At 40.0% G+C, this 20,288-nt stretch overlaps 1 protein-coding gene across 2 annotated transcripts in view; it reads right to left on the bottom strand.

Moving 5' to 3' along the window:
- Positions 1-1,956: 1,956 nt before the first annotated feature.
- Positions 1,957-20,288, bottom strand: part of ZNF567 (zinc finger protein 567) — a 25,705-nt gene continuing 7,373 nt past the window's right edge. The window contains exons 1-4 of one of the 2 annotated variants that reach the window (XM_011984777.1): positions 12,309-12,448; positions 11,954-12,040; positions 4,717-6,330; positions 1,957-2,113 (exon numbers count right to left, since the gene is read on the bottom strand). In XM_011984777.1, coding sequence (XP_011840167.1) covers positions 2,079-2,113; positions 4,717-6,330; positions 11,954-12,040; positions 12,309-12,351 — 1,779 coding nt within the window. In that variant the 5' untranslated portion in view covers positions 12,352-12,448 and the 3' untranslated portion in view covers positions 1,957-2,078. Of the gene's footprint in view, positions 2,114-3,759; positions 6,331-11,953; positions 12,041-12,308; positions 12,449-20,288 lie in introns of those variants that run through there. The other variant, XM_011984776.1, reaches the window with a different exon arrangement.

The following is a 20,288-nucleotide window of genomic DNA, read 5'->3' on the forward strand; positions in this document are numbered from 1 at the left end:
AAGGAAAATAAGTGATGGGAAGAATATGGAGAAATTTGAACTTTTGGCCGGGCGTGGTGGCTCAAGCCTGTAATCCCAGCACTTTGGGAGGCCCAGACGGGCATATCACGAGGTCAGGAGATCGAGACCATCCTGGCTAACGCAGTGAAACCCCGTCTCTACTAAAAAATACAAAAAACTAGCCGGGCGAGGTGGCGGGCGCCTGTAGTCCCAGCTACACCGGAGGCTGAGGCAGGAGAATGGCGTAAACCCGGGAGGCGGAGCTTGCAGTGAGCTGAGATCCGACCACTGCACTCCAGCCTGGGCGACAGAGCGAGACTCCGTCTCAGAAAAAAAAAAAAAAAAGAAAAAAAAAAAAAGATATTTGAACTTGTTTTGTTTGTTTGTTTGGAGATGGAGTCTCACTCTGTCACTCAGACTGGAGTGCAGTGGCACAATCATGGCTCACTGCAATCTCTGCCTCCCAGGTTCAAGCTATTCCCCTTCCTCAGACTCCCAAGTAGCTGGGATTACAGGACCCCAGCACCATGCCCAGCTAATTTTTTTTTGTTGAGATGACGTCTTGCTTTTTCTCCCAGGCTGGAGTGCAGTAGCGCGATCTCTGCTCACTGCAATCTCTGCCTGCCTGGTTCAAACAACTCTCCCGCTTCAGCCTCCTGAGTAGCTGGGATTAGAGGCACGCACGACTAAGCCTGCTAATTATTGTATTTTTAGTAGATATGGGGTTTCGCCATGTTGGCCAGGCTGGTCTTGAACTTCTGACCTCAATTGATCGGACCGCCTCAGCCTCCAAAAGCACTGGGATTACAGGCATGAGCCACCACACCTGGCCTGAGAAATCTGAACCTTTTTGCATTGCCATTGTGAATATAAAATAGTGAAGCCACTGTGGAAAACAGAATGATGATTGTTAAAAAAAAATTTAAATACAGCAGGGTGCGGTGGCTCACACCTGTAATCTCAGCACTATGGGAGGCCGAGGTGGGCAGATCACCTGAGGTCAGGTGTTCGAGACCAGCCTGACCAACATGGAGAAACTCTGTCTCTACTAAAAATACAAAATTAGCTAGGCATGGTGGTGCATGCCTGTAATCCCAGCTACTCAGGAGACTGAGGTGGGAGAATCGCTTGAACCCAGGAGGCAGAGGTTGTGGTGAGCCGAGATCGTCCCATTGTACTCCAGCCTGGGCAACAAGAGTGAAACTGTCTCAAAAAACAAACAAAAAAACTGAAATACAGACAGTTTCATAAGAAACTATTTAGTCAGTTTTTCATGCAAAGAATATGTTAAAACTGAAAGTTATGAGCATGATTATGGAAAGATGCTCAATGATTAGTATACAAATACTTTTGTGAATTGTTTATATATCCTACAATGGAAGTTTTCTTAGATAACAAAACATCCTTAAATAATCTCTGGGTTCATGATTGTATTTTCTTTTTTTTTTTTTGATTGTATTTTCTTTTTGAGACGGAGTCTCACTCTCTTGCCCAGGCAGGAGTGTAATGGCATCATCTCGGCCCACTGCAACCTCCACCTACTGGGTTCAAGTGATTCTCCTGCCTCAAGCCCCCGAGTAGCTGGGATTACAGGCATGCGCCACACACCTGGCTAACTTTTGTATTTTTAGTAGAGAGGAGGTTTCACCATGTTGGCCAGGCTGGGCTCAAACTCCTGGTCTTAGGTGATCCGCCGACCTCAGCCTCCCAAAGTGCTGGGATTACAGGTGTGAGCCGCCATGCCCAGACTCAAAGTTTCGAAGTTTGGCCATTTATAAAACTGCCCATTAATACATCATACTTTCTAGTTCTTCATATCCAAGAGCTATAAAACATGAATATACGTAGTATGTTTGAAAATAAAGTGAACATTGGATACAATGTTCTACTGAAACAGTACATGGCTATTTCATGATAATCAGTAAATCAGGAGACAGGGCAGCACATGTAGTGATACCACAGATACTTTTTATTTTTTGTGGTAGCCACTGAAATGTCTGGAAACGCAAAATCAAAGGGGAGTACAATGTTCCAGAGAATGTGACTCACATGTTCCCCAAATCTTTGGTGGGTTGATGCTAGGACAAACATCCAGTTAGGCCATCTTCTCCACCTAGAAAAACAAGGTAGGCTTGCATCTTTGGTCATGAGTACAATTCTTCCATTAGTCACCACTGTTAGCATATACTACTATATAACTCCCCTATAAATTCACAATGACAACATCCTTGGGTTCTCACAGTTCTGATTATAAGTCCTATAATTACCTATTTTAGTTACCTTAATAGGTTTATCCCATGTATAGTCTTTAAAAAATCTTTATGCATATATAAATTAAGGCTAAATTTAATGACGTCTGTCTAATCATTATAGACAAGGCATTTTACATATATACACACATACACACAACGTGTGTTTTCTGTATGCTACTATCAAGTCTAAATTTTTTTGCTTTTGTCTCATCACCCTGTTCATTTTTTGCTATGAAATTATCAGAAAAATAAGGATTGACAACAATGGTTCAATTTACTACTCATTGGCAATGGCTGTCCCTTTCTAACAGGTTAGAGGGTCTGTTTAATATATTTAAAGTCAAATATTTGAACCATGAACCATCTTCTTGTTTATGCAGATATGGTTTACAGTTCGAAATCTTTTAACAAATAATTGTCAGGCTGGGCACAGTGGCTCACGCCTGTAATCCCAACACTTTGGGAGGCCGAGGCAGATGGATCACAAGGTCAGGAGTTCGAGACCAGCCTGGCAAACATAGTGAAACCCTGTCTCTACTAAAAATACAAAAAGTAGCTGGGTGTGGTGGCACGCACCTGTAGTACCAGCTACTCGCGAGGCTGAGGCAGGAGAATCATCTGAACCCAGGAGGCGGAGGTTGCACTGAGTTGAGACCACACCATTGCACTCCAGCCTGGGCGATAGAGACTCCGTTTCAAAATGATAATAAATATCAATTTCTACTGAATTTTATTACAATGACTTCATGAATGTAGTAAATATTGGTTGTAAGTAATCCTTCCCAGGAAGGACCTGCAATAATGCTGTTCAAGTTGCCACTGAGCTTACTCTTCTCGCCAAAAGGATACTGTGGAAGTCACTGTCTTAGCAGATTTCCAATTCTCAAACATAAAAATCTCTAGTCACTTATTTGGGATTTTCAGAGACTTACATTTCCTATGACATAGATTAAGGTATAAAAGGCTTGTGTTGTAGCCAGGCGCGGTGGGTCATCCTGTAATCCCAGCACTTTGGGAGGCCGAGGCAGGAGGATCATGAGGTCAGGAGTTCGAGACCAGCCTGACCAACGTGGTGAAACCCCGTCTCTACTAAAAATATAAAAATTAGCTGGGCATAGTGGCATACGCCTGTAATCCCAGCTACTCAGGAGGCTGAGGCAGGAGAAGTGCTTGAACCCAGGAGGCAGAGGTTGCAGTGAGCCAAGACTGCGCCACTGCACTCCAGCCTGGGCAACAGAGCGAGAATCTGTTTCCAAAAAAAAAAAAAAAAGAAAGAAAGAAAGAAAGAAAGAAAGAAAAAAGACTCTGATACTCTCAAATCCTCCTCACCTATTTCCCTTCTCAATGTCCCTTTCTTTTGTATGAATTCTAATTCCTTGATATTAAATAAGGTGTAATAAGCTATGGCTAAAGTACCCCTAAAATCATGACAACTAGAGGATTTCCCTCCCATATGAATTTGCTTGTTTTGCATTTAAGCATTGAGAGACAGCTAAAGGCTGTCTACATTTACTGCATTCACATGTCCATGATCTATTAATAGCCTTTCCACAATTATAAAACCGCAAGGTTTCTTTTTAGTAGAAATTCTCCAGTCTGAATGACCAAAAAAAAAAAAAAACCTCGTATATACCCTTGGAATGAATAATTCCAGTCCCAGGTATAAATTCAACAGAAATACATACACACAAACACACATGACATAAACAAGAATATTTACAGCAGCAATTTTATTATTACACAAAAGTATAAAAATACAAATATCCATCAATAGGATAAATACGAATATATTCTTAAAATGGAATAGTATGCAAAATGAAAATACACTACTGCCACATGCAATAATGTACAGATCTTAAAAACACTGAGTGAAATAAGCAAGACATAAAAGAATTCATGATGTCTGATAAAATATATATATATAAAATTATAAACATGCAAAAACTACGTTTTGATGTTATAGGGTATGGAAGTGGTAACTCTTAGGTAAGTAACAACTAACTGCTTTTTATTACAGAGTGCAACAAGAAATATAGTTCATAAATATTTTCTCTTATGGAGATTAATGCTTATAATCATTCCGTATCTTGTCTCTGCATGTGTTATATAAGTATTTTTTAAAAATAAACTATTTGAGTCAGTAGGAAGAGCAGTTGCTTCATAGCTGATAGAGTTCAATAATAAGGATCACACCCATTTTATATGCTAGTAAACAGTAGACAGTTATTCAGTATGGTACTTTAATAATTATTAGACTTGTGATTTAAAATTACATTAACATGTTTCAGCATGCTTTTCTTTTTAAAACTAAAGGTTTACAATAGCTTGTAAATAATTCATATAAGAAACCACATCATTTATTGCATTTCAATGTTTTCTCCCTTGTGAGTTCTTTGATGGACAATGAGGTTTCTCTTATAACTGAAAGACTTACCACATTCATTACAAACATAGGGTTTCTCACCTGTGTGAGTTCTCTGATGTACAATAAGATTTGTCTTCTGGCGGAAGCACTTTCCACATTCACTACATTTATATGGTTTTTCTCCCGTATGAGTTCTTTGATGATGAATGAGATATGACTTCCTGCTAAAGGCTTTCCCACACTGAGGACATTCATAGGATTTCTGGCCTGTATGTATTTTCTGATGTACAGTGAGGGTTGCTTTCTGGCGAAAGGACTTCCCACATTCATTACAAATATAGGGTTTCTCTCCCGTATGAATTCTCTGATGTAGATTGAGATTTGTCTTTTGACTGAATGATTTACCACATTCATTACATTCATACGGTTTCTCTCCTGTGTGAGTTCGGTGATGATCAATGAGGTATGACTTCATTCTAAAGGCCTTCCCACAGTGAGGACATTCGTAAGATTTCTCCCCTGTATGTGTTCTCTGATGTGCCACAAGGGTTGTCTTCTGGCGGAAGGACTTTCCACATTCACTACAAATATAGGGTTTCTCCTCATTATGGGTTTTCTCATGAAGAGCAAGGGTTGTCTTCTGGGAGAAGGATTTCCCACATTCATTACAAATGTAGGGCTTTTCCCCTGTATGAGTTCTCTGGTGTACAGTAAGATTTGCCTTCTGGTGAAAGGACTTCCCACATTCTTTACAAATATAGGGTTTCTCACCTGTATGAATTCTCTGATGTAGAGAGAGTGTGGTCTTCTGGCGGAAGGACTTCCCACAGTCATTACACTCATATGGTTTCTCTCCCGTGTGAGTTCTCTGATGACGAATGAGGTGTGACTTCAATCTGAAGGCATTCCTACACTGCAGACATTCATAAGATTTCTCCCCTGTGTGTGTTCTCTGATGATCAGTGAGGGCTGTCTTTAGGCGGAAGGACTTACCACATTCATTGCAAACAAAGGGTTTCTCACCTGTGTGAGTCCTCTGATGATCAATGAGATATGATTTCCTTCTAAATGCATTTCCACATTGATGACATTGATAGGGTTTTTCTTCTGAGTGAATTCCCTGATGCAGAATCAATACTGATTTCCTGCAGAAGGATTTACCACATTCATTGCATGTATGTTTTTTTTCAATATTGGTTGTTCTTCTCTTTTTATTATATACAGATGGGTTTTCTCCTCTGTAAGGTCTATTATGTGTCATCAGGCCTCCCCTTTTAAGGAATGATTTTTCACAGTCATTATATCCAAATGACTGTGCTGGAGTTTCTGTTTTCTGATACTGCATAAGAACTTCATTATGACTGAAAGCTCTGTCACTTTGATTATGGGATTTGACTTCAGGATGAGCAGTCTCTTGTTTAGTACTCAGGAGTGATTTCCCATATCCATTATACTCACTAAGTCTCTTTCTTGCAGGATTTAGATTACTGATGATTAATTCTGAAACATTTTTCAAAATCCTTCCATGAGTATCATATTCAGGAGGTAGATTTTTTGAATTAACAGGGCTTTTGCCTAGAGTAAATGTCTTTTCATATATTTTACTTTTCTCCTTCACGAGTTTTTTGTGGTTGATGCTTACAACTGATCTAGAATACTTCTCTTGGTGTTCCTTGAATTTTACTAAAAAGTCTTCAGCTTTCCAGTTTTCTTCTAGAAAAAAATATAATTTGTGAATCTTCACACATTTGCTATGCAAAGGAATTTTACTAGGGTCTAGCATATGGCACAAAAAGAGACCCAGGACAAATGACCACTGGCCTGGCGGGGGTGCGGGGAGGGGAACCTAAACAAAAACTGCTTCAGAGTGGAAAAGGATGAAGATGTAAAGAATAAGCATTAATACCTTCTGCATTTTGCACTAGAACCTAGAGAAAGTGAAACCAACCAAGAAGTCAAAGAATGGTAGAAGGGGGTTGATGGTTAGGTAAGTGTTCAGAAAAAATGAAGTGAACCTATCAAAAGCATTAAAATGTAAGTAGGATGGACAAGAAAAATTAGTAAAAATCTTTGTTTAGTGATAATACTAGAAGAAAGGTTACTTCTGGAGGACACAGATCACCTATAATTTTTTTTTTTTTTTGAGACAGAGTCTCACTTTGTCGCACAGGCTGGAGTGCAGTGGCATGATCTCAGCTCACCGCAACCTCTGCCTCCCGGGTTCAAGCGATTCTCCTGCCTCAGCCTCCTGAGTAGCTGGGATTACAGGCACGTGCCACCACGCCTAGCTAATTTTTTGTATTTTTAGTAGAGATGGGGGTTTCACCAGGCCAGCCAGGCTAGTCTTGAACTCCTGTCCTCTTGATCTGCCCGCCTCGGCCTCCCAAAGTGCTGGGATTACAGGTATGAGCCACTGTGCCTGGCCGATCACCAATACTTTTATACACACATCCCTAGATGACTGTGGTAAAACACATACAGCTGTTGAACCCACCTCCTCTATGCAGTTGTCATTGATTAATTTAGTTTTTAAATTATCAATTCATTTTCTAGTATTTAGCAAAACAATCCTATAGTCTATGCTCTATCCTCTACGTAGGTAGGAATTATTTTCTCTTATGAAGGGAAAATTAGTAAAATACTTCCAATAGCAACTTTAAAACAGATCAGAATATATTCAATTGCTGTATTCAGACAGCTGCTAAATCACTTTCAGAATTGTTCAATAACAAAGCTCTCATGATTAGTCCTCTTTTCAGTTACTGACTCACTTTTTCAGGTTTAAGGAAAGACTGGCTTACATCCTTCCCCAATGCAGTAACGTTCCTTTATTCCAGCTTTTCATATGGTAGATTAGAATACTAATTTCATATGGTAGATTAAACAATCTGGTCCTAGATCATATATTAACTTTAACCTTCATTTCTCTTATAAAAGTATAGCTATTTCTAACTTTACTTACCTTGCAATCATCTATATCTAATGAAGCAATGTTAAAGCTATGCTCAAAAACCTATTTCTTCATTGAGTCCAAAAACTCCAATACTAACATATACAAGGAATTTCTCCTATAAACAAAACTATACTGTCTAGATTCATTTTTTATATTCTCACAAGTTTTCAGGGTTGTCCACATACCTGACAGATCTCACCTGTTTATAACAGGTAGTTTTTGCCTCAGTCAGGCCTGATACTTACTGCCCTATATATACCTTACTTATTCCTAATAACACACTTGTGTACACATTCTTTTATTTTTTTTTTTATTTTATTTATTTATTTTTTTGAGACGGAGTCTCACTCTGTCACCCAGGCTGGAGTGCAGTGACTGGATCTCAGCTCAGTGCAAGCTCCGCCTCCCGGGTTGACACCATTCTCCTGCCTCAGCCTCTCGAGTAGCTGGCACTACAGGCGCCCGCCACCATGCCCGGCTAGTTTTTCATATTTTTTTAGTAGAGATCGGGTTTCACCGTGTTAGCCAGGATGGTCTCGATCTCCTGACCTCGTGATCCACCCGTCCCGGCCTCCCAAAGTGCTGGGATTACAGGCTTGAGCCACCGCGCCCGGCCACATTCTTTTAATTAATTAGCTTGCCTTCCAGGTTTACTTCCATTTATCTTCAGAGAATCTTCAAAGAAATCATACCATTCCACGATCTCATAAACCCTTCATATATTTCCCCCACCATTTTAAACTCTATGTCTTTTTTTTTGAGACGGAGTCTCGCTCTGTCGACCAGGCTAGAGTGCCGCGCCTGGCCTTAAGCTCTATTTCTTTAAAATTTTCTAGACAATATAATTATTGTCTAGAAAAATTATGTTAACAACTCTTTTAATAATCTTACACTTTGACATAAATATTTCATGAAAAATGCAGACTTGATAGTGATCCTTTGTCATAGAAATACTTTTTTGGTGATCCTTAAACTCTTTTGGGCTGGGCACAGTGGCTCATGCCTGTAATCCCAGCACTTTGACAGGCCGAGGCTGGCAGATCACCTGAGGTCAGGAGTTCCAGACCAGCCTGGCCAACATGGTGAAACTGTCCCTAATAAAAATACAAAAAAAGCTGGCCAGTCATGGTGGCATGCGCCTGTAGTCCCAGCTACTCCGGAGGCTGAGTCAAGAGCATCAATTGAACCTGGGAGGTGGAGTTTACAGTGAGCCAAGATCACACCACTACGCTCCAGCCTGGACGACAGAGCGAGACTCCGTCTTAAAAAAAAAAAAAAAATTCTTTTGAGTTTACATGATCACTGCATAATCATAGTTAGATGATGTCTGGCAGAATGCAACCACTTCAAGCACAATCTATGGGGACACAGCATGAGTAGGTACATCTAAAAAGAACTTGCTAGTATATGCTTTCTGAATGGATGAAAAGATATCTCCCTTACATAGCTCCATAAGCAATTAACGCAGCAACTACTGAACACCTAACATGTTAAATAATACCACAGTAATGAAGTTTCAAAAGGGATCTTATATTTTAGGAAAAGAATCCTTAAGAATGCTTGATTCCCTCAAAAAAATGAAGATTCAAAAGGGATCTTATTTTTGAGGGAAAGAATCCTGAAGCATCCTTAAAAATCTTTAAGCATAAACAATTAGGAAAGAAATTATACGACTGTATTCAAGAATTGTGCATGTTTGTGTTATAGTCAGTAGTTAGCACAGGAATTCAGAAAAAAATAAGGTACATATGATGTGCGGTAATCAAGGAAGAGTTCACAGAGAAATCTTGAGACTTAGAAGATATATAGTATAGGCTGGACACGGTGGCTCACGCCTGTAATCCCAGCACTTTGGGAGGCCAAGGCAGGTGGATCACAAGGTCAGGAGATCAAGACCATCCTGGCTAACACGGTGAAACCCCGTCTCTACTAAAAAATACAAAAAAACAAAAATTAGCCGGGCGTGGTGGCAGGTGCCTGTAGTCCCAGCTACTTGGGAGGCTGAGGCAGGAGAATGGCGTGAACCCGGGAGGCGGAGCTTGCAGTGAGCCGAGATTGCACCACTGCACTCCAGCCTGGCCGACAGAGCAAGACTCCGTCTCAAAAAATAATAATAATAATAAATAACAAATAAATAAATAAATAAATAAATGGGAAAAATGTTAAAAGCTGAAAAAGCCAGTGATTTTCATTTCTGACACATTGTCAGAAAATAGGTGAGATGATAAGACTATAGTACGCCTGATGAACTGGAGTGAAGGTAGGAGAAATGTGCTTTGTATATTGACGTCAGTGCCATCTACACATAAAATAAAGAGTGTCAGTCTGAGAATGGATGGAATCATTATAATTGAAAGGTAGATCATGGGAGGGCATATGAGAGAAATGAGACCAAGTGTCCAGTGAAACAATAAACATATATTTAAAAAAATAAAATCTGTTGTGACTATTATGTGCCAAGCATTTTTCAGGTGATATGGCCACAGTGGTGAAGAAAAGAGGCCAAGTTGTAAATAAGCATTCAAGGAATTAGGATAAGAATTAGTGTTATGTCACTTAAATGAAGGATTGATTGCAGGAATGATGAAAAGCCATGTAAAATGAACCAGAAAGGTTTAATGGAAGAAAATGGCAACTTCGACTTTATCAACCTGGGTCGTGTTAAGTGACTTCTAAAATTAACAGCTAAATTTGTAGTGAGAAGGGGAACTTAGCACAGAAAATAAAGCCGAGGTGGTATGAAGGAAAGGAAATGTTAAGTAAGGAGAGGACCACTAACCAATAATTTTCTCTCTTTTTAAAGACAGACTGAAGAAAGCCTGAAAGAAATCTATTATAATGGTGCCAGGTGCAGTGGCTCAAGTCTGTAATCCCAGCACTCTGGGAAGCCGAGGTGGGCAGATCACAAGCTCAGGAGTTTGAGACCAGCCTGGCCAATATGGTGAAACCCCACCTCTACTAAAAATACAAAAAAGTTAGCTGGGCCTGTTGGTGCACGCCTGTAATCCCAGCTACTTAGGAGGTCAACGCAGAAGAATTGCTTGAACCCGGGAGGCAGAGGTTGCAGTGAGCTGAGATCACACCACTGCACTCCAGCCTGGGCAACAGAGTAAGATTCCGTCTCAAAAACAAAAACAAAAAACAACCAAAAATAAATAAATACATAAAGCTTTCCTGATGAAATCTATCACAATGGCAAGGTAAGAACTGAGAATGCTGGAAAAAGAGACACAAGTCAATAAAAAAGATCTAAAAGAAAGAAGGCTTATGGTACACTCAGAGTGGCAGTTATTTTTAATAATATGAAGCAAACTAGGAACGAATGTATTTGGGAAAAGTGATATATATATATGTGTGTGTGTGTGTGTTTTTGAAATGGAGTCTTGCTGTATTGCCCAGGCTGGAGCGCAGTGGCACGATCTTGGCTCACTGGAACCTCTGCCTACTGTGTTTAAGCGATTCTCCGATCTCAGCCTCCCAAGTGGCTGGGACTACAGGCATGTGCCACCACACCCAGCTAATTTTTGTATTTTTAGTAGAGACAGAGTTTCACTATGTTGGCCAGGTTGGTTTCAAACTCCCGACCTCAGGTGATCCACCTGCCTCAGCCTCGCGAAGTGCTAGGATTACAGGTGTGAGCCACCATGACCAGTAGAAAGAGTGATATTTAAAAGTCTGGTTCTGTTTTTGTTTTTGAGACAGGGTCTTGGCTCTGTAGCCCAGGCTGGCGTGTAGTGGCATAATTCTAGCTCACTGTAACCTTGAACCCTTGGACTCAAGTGATTCTCCTACCTCAACCTTCTAAGTAGCTGGAACCACAGGTGTATGCCATCATTCCTGGCTTTTTTTTTTTTTTTTTTTGGAGACAGGATCTTGCTCTGTCTCCAGGCTGGAGCAGTGTAATCATGGCTGACCACAGACTTGACCTCCTGGGCTCAAGTGATCCTCCCACCTTAGCTTCCTGAGTAGCTGGGACTAAAGATGCACAACACCATGCCCAGATAACTTTTTTTTTTTTGGTAAAGATGGGGTTTTGCCATGATTCCCAGGCTGGTCGCAAACTCCTGGGCTCAAGGGATCTGCCCATCTTGGCCTCCCAAAGTGCTGGGATGACTGGTATGAGCCACCACACCCAACCTTGACTAAGTTTTTATTTTTGTCTTTTTGTAGTGATGGGGTCTTGCTATGCTGTCCAGGATGGCTTTGAACTCGTGGCCTGAAACTCTTACCTTGGCCTCCCAAAGTGTAGATTATAGGCGTGAAGGTTTTCAGAGGTCAGGAGCCTTTAAAAAGATACTCCTGAAACATTTCAAAGGTATCACCCACCATTTGACCTCTTTAAATTTACATTCTGCTAGGTCTGCCTAGGAGCCAGAAACTCACCCAAGCAGGTATGACCTGAAAATGATGTCCATGGCTCTTCTCCTCGTTCTAACTTGAGGATCACATCAGGTTTGGTCATGTGACACCCTGATAAGGGAAAAAAAGGCTTACGTTGATTGGGCTATAATACTGTTGGAAAGTGAGGAAGGGTGCATGTTCAGTACTGCAAATTAAGATACCCATTTGTGTATCAATCTAGGTAGCACCTTGCACTGGGCAAGTGAAGACACAATCATTCATTCTGCTAACCAAAAGGAATTCATCACCTTTTATTCCTGAAATTCAAGATTATACATACTTTAGGCACTTTGAGAGGAAGTACATGCTACTGAAAATTTCAGAGAATTTTTCTTACCCACAGAGATGAGGTGGCAATAGTTTTCCAACATCACATCCATATATAGAGTCTTCTGAGCATGATCCAGGTGCTGCCACTCCTCCTGAGTGAAGTCCACAGTCACATCATTGAATGACACTGATCCCTAGAATGGAAGGAACTGTAATCAGAACAGGTGGACTTGGCTGGGTACAGTGGCTCACGCCTGTAATCCCAACACTTTGGGAGGCCGAGGTGTGTGGATCACTTGAGGTCAGGAGTTAAAGACCACCCTGGCCAAGATGATGAAACCCCATGTCTACTAAGAATACAAAGGCCGGGTGCGGTGGTTCAAGCCTGTAATCCCAGCACTTTGGGAGGCCGAGACGGGCGGATCACGAGGTCAGGAGATCGAGACCATCCTGGCTAACACAGTGAAACCCCGTCTCTACTAAAAAGTACAAAAAACTAGCCGGGCGAGGTGGCGGGCGCCTGTAGTCCCAGCTACTCGGGAGGCTGAGGCAGGAGAATGGCGTAAGCCCAGGAGGCGGAGCTTGCAGTGAGCTGAGATCCGGCCACTGCACTCCAGGCTGGGAGACAGAGCAAGACTTTGTCTCAAAAAGAAAAAAAAAAAAAAGAATACAAAAAATTAGCTAGGCATAGTGGCGCGCACCTATAATCCCAGTTACACGGGAGGCTGAGGCAGGAGAATAGCTTGAAACCAGGAGGCGGAGGTTGCAGTGAGCCCAGATCATGCCACTGCATTCCAGCCTGGGTGACAGAGCAAGACTCCGTCAAAAAAAAAAAAAGAACAGGTGGACTGGATATTGGGAACTACTTTTGACCCTGCTTCCTTGTGGCATTCATATGAATCCTTGTATAGAAAGACTACAATTTTCCCTGTTTTATGATTTATATTGAATGGGAAACAAAAATCAAGGTAAAAATGCCCATCAGTTAATTTTTAAACAACACATTCTAAGAATATTTACTGTGAAGTCACTTAATGCCGAAAACTGTATTTATGGAAGTGCCAAGACAAACACCGTTTCTGCTCAGAAGTTACCAGAGGCATTTAACACATACTTGCAAGAAAATGTAAGTCAACACAAACCTGCAAGAAGGTACAACAAAGAAATATGTACAAGATACAGCATGTATCACAAAGGTAGAACAATTTCTCAGGCTTCACTAATGAGGTAAATGTTTCCCCATTTAACATGAGTATGTTATACATGAAGAAAATGGTTTGTATGTGCTTGGTGAGATTTTTCAGCATGCAGCAATAACAGAGTAAAACAGTAAGGGAAACAGTCCCTCAGATAATAATTATAAAATGTGCACATGCCATACAATAAACAACTAATAGAAGGCACTGGAAAGCAACCAAAGCAGGCAGAAATGGGAAAAGAGCTTATCCTTGAAGGACAGCAACTGCAATGTACAATAACTGCTAATTTTGTGGCTTTTTTTGCATCATGGTACCTGAAACCCCACAGCTCTCATGGCATAAAACCACCACTTACTTCCTCAAAGGTGATAGAGGACAGAAACGAGAGCCTGAGGCCGGGCGCGGTGGCTCATCTGAGGTCAGGAGTTTGAGACCAGCCTAGCTAACGTGGTGAAACCCTGTCTCTACTAAAAATACAAAACTTAGCTGGGTGTGGTGGTGGGCGCCTGTAATCCTAGCTAATTGGGAGGCTGAGGTAGTAGAATTGCTTGAACCCGGGAGACGGAGGTTGCAGTGAGCCGAGGTTGTGACCCCTGCACTCCAGTCTGGGTGACAGAGAGAGACACTGTTACAAAAAAAAAAAAAAAAGAATAAAAAAGAAACGAGAGCTGGAAATTTAGGCTAATTCTGGAAGTGAGGGAACTGCAGAAAGGATGAAAATGAAAATCTGAGCATAAACTCTGCCACAACTCCTGGTTGATAAAATATGCATGTGTTGGAGAGATCACAGAGGGCTTAGCAAAAAGCAGACAAAACTACAACAGAAAAGAATCTTGAAAAATAAAAGTGCACCTAGTAAGATTCTAAGGCTTCTGCTTCTTGACTGATGGTATTCTACAACCTGCTCACAGCCCAAGAAGAATAAAACTGGAGGCTTACTGGATTAAGGTGTCACAGCTTGCACTGACAAAGCAGCAGGAAGTGTAGAGGATAAAACTTGAAAAAGAGAAATGCAGGATGTAAGCCCCCAAATCTAAACACTCACCAATTCCTTGACTGAGAGAAAAGTACATGAACACAAGGGAGAACCTATCTGCTTTCAGGAGGTTAGGGTAAAAGGCAGCAGCTAGAAGCTTGAAGAACCAGGAGGATATATCAGCTGCTTTATACTGAGCAGGGAGACAAAGTTTGATGTTTGATTACAAGCAAGCTAATTATCTACTACTACTACTACTACTAATAATAATAATTCTCAGAAGAACATAACAGACGTAACAGAATTTGGATTACAATAATATTTATCATGTCCAGTTTTCTAGCAAAAATTACTAAACATGCAAATAAAACAAAACAAAACAAAAAGGAGTGGGGGAATAAGACCTATAGTCACCAAAAGACAATCACAGAAACTAACTCCTAGTGAGCCCTGATGTTGGATTTTGCAAAAAAACAAAAACAAAAACAAAAAAAACAAAGGCTACAAAGTAGCTGTTCTAAATGTATTCAAAGAAATAACTGAAATAAAAAATTAACTAGATAAGCTCAATAGCAGAGCAGAAATACAGAATCAGTATCCGTGTAAATTAATCAAGAGAAAGTAAGTAATCTGAACAGAAAGAAAAAAGAATCATGAAAAATGAACAGACTCACAAAGATCTGTGGGTCATATTCAAAAATCCAACATGGATATAATTCGAGTCCCAGAATGGGGAGAGAAAAAGAAAGGGCATAAATAAATTTTATGGAAATAATGGCCTAACACATCCAAATTTGGCAAGAACTTTTAACTTACATATTCAAAGAGTTTAACCCTAAAATGATAAACACCAAAGAAAACCACACTTAGCCAAATCCTAATTAAACTGCTACATAGCCAAGAATTCCACATGCAGCAAACTATATATTCAAAACGAAGGCAACATCAAAATATTTTCAGATGAAACCTAGAGAATTCATCACCAGCAGGACTGCACCATCAAAAATGCTAACAGGCCGGGCATGGGGGCTTACTTCTGTAAACTGGGCACTTTGCGGGGCTGAGGTAGGAAGACTGCTTGAAGCTAGGAGTTTGAGATCACCCTGGGCAACAAAGTAAGACCTCCACCTCTGGGGTGGGGGAAGGCGGGGGAGTGGGGCCTATAGGAAATTCTTCAGGCTTAAGGTAAAAATAACACTAAGGTCTTTAAGAAGGTATGAAGAAAATAAGAAAAATTTTAAGAGTATAAATATTCATTTCCTTTCCTCTTTACAAGATACAACTATTTCAAGCAGCAGTCAGGGAATGTCTCTGCTATTTTAGCACGAAAGCAACCATAGATAATATGTAAATAAATGAGCAAAGATGTGTTTCAATAAAACTTAGTTATGGACACTAATGTTTAAATTTCATGAAGTTTTAGCGTGTCAGAAATATTTTTTCTTGTAAATGTTTTCAAACGTTTCAAATGCAAAGACAATTCTTAGCTCACAATCTGTACAAAATAGGTTTGAAATAGGGTGGATTTGGCCTGTGGACTATAGAACCTTGACTTAAAATAAACATTCCAATACCATTTATTACAAACATAAATATCATATACATGGCAAACAAAAAAGTAAAAGACAGGTATTAATAAATGAAACTATAACATGGCAAGATTGATGTATTTTTTACCATAACTAATTTAACATTAACCCTAAGAAAATCCTGATAAGTTGAAGATCCATACTGTAATCCTAGGGCAATCACGAAAAAAATGCAAATGCATAACTAAAAAGGTAACAGAGGAATGAAAATGAATCATTAAAACGTATGTGACTGACAAAAAATACAACAGAATGTAGGAATAGATAAGCAAAAACAGGTTAGGAGGAATTTAAATGCCTATTACCAAGTGAATGAAGCCACTCTGAAAAGGCTACATGGTATATAGCCTTCCAGATTCTAACCATATGGCATTTTGGAAAAGGCAACATTTTGGAGAGAGTAAAAAGATCAGTGGTTTCCAGGGGGGAGCAGGGAGGGAGGGATAAACAGGCAGAGCAAAGAGGATTTTCAGGGCAGTGAAACCATTTTGTAAGATAATATAATGGTGAACATATGCCATTACATATTTGTCAAAACCCACAATAGCAATATCAACAGTGAACCCTAATGTAAACTATGAATTTTGGGTGACAATAACGTGTTAATGTAGCTCCAGCGTTTCTACAAATGGACTTCTCTGGTGCCAGATACTGACAGTGAGAGATACTGTGTGTGTGCAGGGAATAAGTATATAGGATCTTTCTGTTTTTCTGTTCAGTTTTGACATGAACTTAAAAATGCTCTAAAAAATAGGCCTGTAATCCCAGCATTTTAGGAGGCTGAGGCTGGCGGATGACCTGAGCCCAGGAGTTTGAGACTAGCTTGACCAACATAGCAAAACCCTGTCTCTACCAAATATACAAAAATTAGCTGAGTGTGGTGGTGCACACCTATAGTCCCAGCTACTAGGGAGGCTGAGGCAGAAGTTGCAGTAAGCTGAGATGGCACCACTGCCTGGGGACAGAACAAGATTCTATCTCAAAAAAAAAAAAAAAAAAAAAAAATTGAAATGCAAAACCAAACAGGTTAGGCAATCATAAAACAAATAGCGAAAATGACTGCCCTAAATCCAACTATACCTTTACTTGTATTCAATGTAAATGGACTAAACACTCCAATGAGAAGGCAGAGATTATCAGTGTCTATGAAAGCAAGATTCAAATAGGCTGCGTGTGGTGGCTCACAGCTGTAATCCCGACAGTTTGGGAGGCCAAGGTGGGAGGATCACTTCAGCCCAGGAGTTCATAAGCAGCCTGGGTAACATAGTGAGACCCTGTGTCTACAAAAAATAAAAAAAAAATTACCTAGGCGCTGGGCGTGGTGGCCTACCCCTGTAATCCCAGCACTTTGGGAGGACAAGGCAGTCAGACCTCAAGTGTGAGGTCAGGACAAGACCAAGTGTGAGGTCAGGAGTTCAAGACCAGCCTGGCCAACATGGTGAAACCCCCATGTCTACTAAAAATACAAAAATTAGCTGGAAGTGGAGATGCATGCCCATAGTCCCAGCTACTCCGGAGGCTGAGGCACAAAAATCGCTTCAACTCAGGAGGCAGAGGCTGCAGTGAGCCAGGATTGTGCCACTTCACTCCAGCCTGGGCGACAGAGGGAGACTCTGACTCCCAAAAAAAAATAAAAAAAAAAAAAAAAAAAAAGACACAAATATATTCATTCTGTCTACAAGAGACTTATTTTAAAAAAACAAAGATACAAATAGGCTGAAAGTAAAAGGATGAAAAAAGATAGAGAAACACTAACCACTAAAAAGACATACAAATACAAGCTGAGGTGGCTACAGAAATATCAGACAAAACAGATTTCAACTAGAGGAATGTTACTACTAGCCACAAAGAAGGACATTTCATAGTAATAAAGAACAAATACATCTGGAAGATGTTACAGTCATAAATGTATAGTCACCTAATTAAATAGTTCCAAAATACATTAAGCAAAACTTGACAAAAGTAAAATGAGATTTTTTAAAGTCCAAAATCATAGTTGATGTTAATATTTGTCAGCACCTGAAAGAAACAAACCAAAGGGGGTAAATCTGTAAACAGCCAGAATATGTAAAGAATACTATCAACCATCTAAACCCATTTGACATTTATAGAAAAGCACTTTCGGTAATTTTACAATACATACCCTTCTCAAGAGCAAACAGACTACTCACCAAGGTGGAACCTAAACAAGTCTCAATAGAGTAAAGACAAATTCATATGGAATATGTTCTCTGACAACAGTGAAAGTAAATTAAATCTCAATAAAAATAAGATGTCTAGATAAGCCCCAAATGTTTGGAAACTAAACAATATACTTCTAAGTAACTATTAATAATTCGGGGTCAAAGGATAATCAAAAAGGAAATTTTCAGAAAATATTTCCAACTAAATAAAAACATCAAAATTTGCAGATGCAAGCTGAGAGAGACTTACAAATTTAAATTTAATACAAAAAGCGTGAATCATAAAATTTTAAAAACACTGAATTTCATAAAATGAAAAATTTCAGCTCTGAAAAACACCATTAAGAAAATAAAAAAATCAAGTCACAGACTGAAAGAAGATATTCATAGTCCTTTTATATGACAAAAGAACTGTATCCAGAAAATATGTGGAGCTATTAGAACTCTCATGCATTTGATCATGGGAAAATAAAACAACACAACTGCTTTGAGTTCACAGTTTCTGATAAAGTTAAACAAACACTTTCCACATAACCCACAGATTCTACACCTGGGTATTTACTCAAAAGAAATAAAGGTGACTGGATAAACAAATTGTAGTATATTCACGCAATGGAAAAATACTCAGCAATACAGGGGTGTACTGACATACAGAGTATGAGTGACTTTCAAAAACATTACCTGCGTTAAGTAAGCCAACCTCCCAAAAAGCTATATAGTCTATGATTCCATTTTCATGAAATTCCAGAAGCAAAACTGTAGTGACAGAGGCAGATACATGACCACTGAAGCTGGAGCTGGCAGTGGAGCAACTAATTGTATGGCGCATGAGACAACTTCTGGAGTAATGAAAATTCTGTAATCGTGATTGTTGTGGTGATTATGTAGAGCTATACACTTCCGAGCTTCATTAACTATATGCTTAAAATGAGTATTTATTGATTAAAAAATACAAACTCTGCTTTAGAGAATGGCAAAGTAGCTTTTATTTGACTATGTTACTGAAAATGACAATGTTAATCCTGGATAAAATATAAAAATAACTATCTGAAGGCACTGCAAAGTGTCTCAAACAGACAGACTGGAGTGGGGGCGGGGTCTACACTTGGAAGAACAGAAGAGCAATGGGACAATTAGCAATTTATATTACTTGTGGCCTGGGGGCAGGTCCCTTGTAGACACCATGTGTGGCAAATGCAATTCAGGTGGGAACCCATGGCCTGCCTTACTTGAAGAAGCAAAGGACAGAACTCAGGGCAACAACAACAGCTGGAAAGAAAGTGGAGAAATCCTATGAAACTGAATGTGGGAGTTGGAGAAAAGACACTGAATAAACTTTGTTAACATCTTCGGCTGAGCCGGGCGCGGTGGCTCAAGCCTGTAATCCCAGCACTTTGGGAGGCCGAGACGCGCGGATCACGAGGTCAGGAGATTGAGACCATCCTGGCTAACCCGGTGAAACCCCGTCTCTACTAAAAAATACAAAAAACTAGCCGGGCGCTGTGACGGGCGCCTGTAGTCCCAGCTACTCGGGAGGCTGAGGCAGGAGAATGGCGTGAACCTGTGAGGCGGAGCTTGCAGTGAGCTGAGATCCGGCCACTGCACTCCAGGCTGGGCGACAGAGCGAGACTCCGTCTCAAAAGAAAAAAAAAAAAAAAAGAGTTACACTTCCAGTTTAGTATGGCGGTCTATACAAATATATTTACTTCTACATCCAAACATAAAATTGGAAGAAATGTGAAAACAGAAATAAATCTAGAATTAATATACTAAGCAGGTGTTATTGGAAGGCCACACATTTTTAGAAATTGTTAGCAGCTGTGAGCAAAACTGAAGATAGAGGAGAAACCCAAGATTCTCAGTTCTTTGTACAAGTTGTCAATCATATTTCCATCCTCAAAGCCTCAACACAAGACTTCTTGCTACTTACTGATTCTATATAAATTCTGTCAATTTCACTATTATCTAGACTCCAGTCTGTGGATGCAATAAAGTCGTATATATTTTTTTAATCTACACAAGACGGGTTCATTCAGTAATACATTTTCATTTAATTCAAGGAAATGCATTTTTGTCCCTGCATAGCTTCTGGAAGAAGAC

Source organism: Mandrillus leucophaeus, unplaced genomic scaffold (assembly GCF_000951045.1).
Source record: "Mandrillus leucophaeus isolate KB7577 unplaced genomic scaffold, Mleu.le_1.0 Scaffold274, whole genome shotgun sequence".
In the NCBI taxonomy this organism is placed as follows: Eukaryota; Metazoa; Chordata; class Mammalia; order Primates; family Cercopithecidae; genus Mandrillus; species Mandrillus leucophaeus.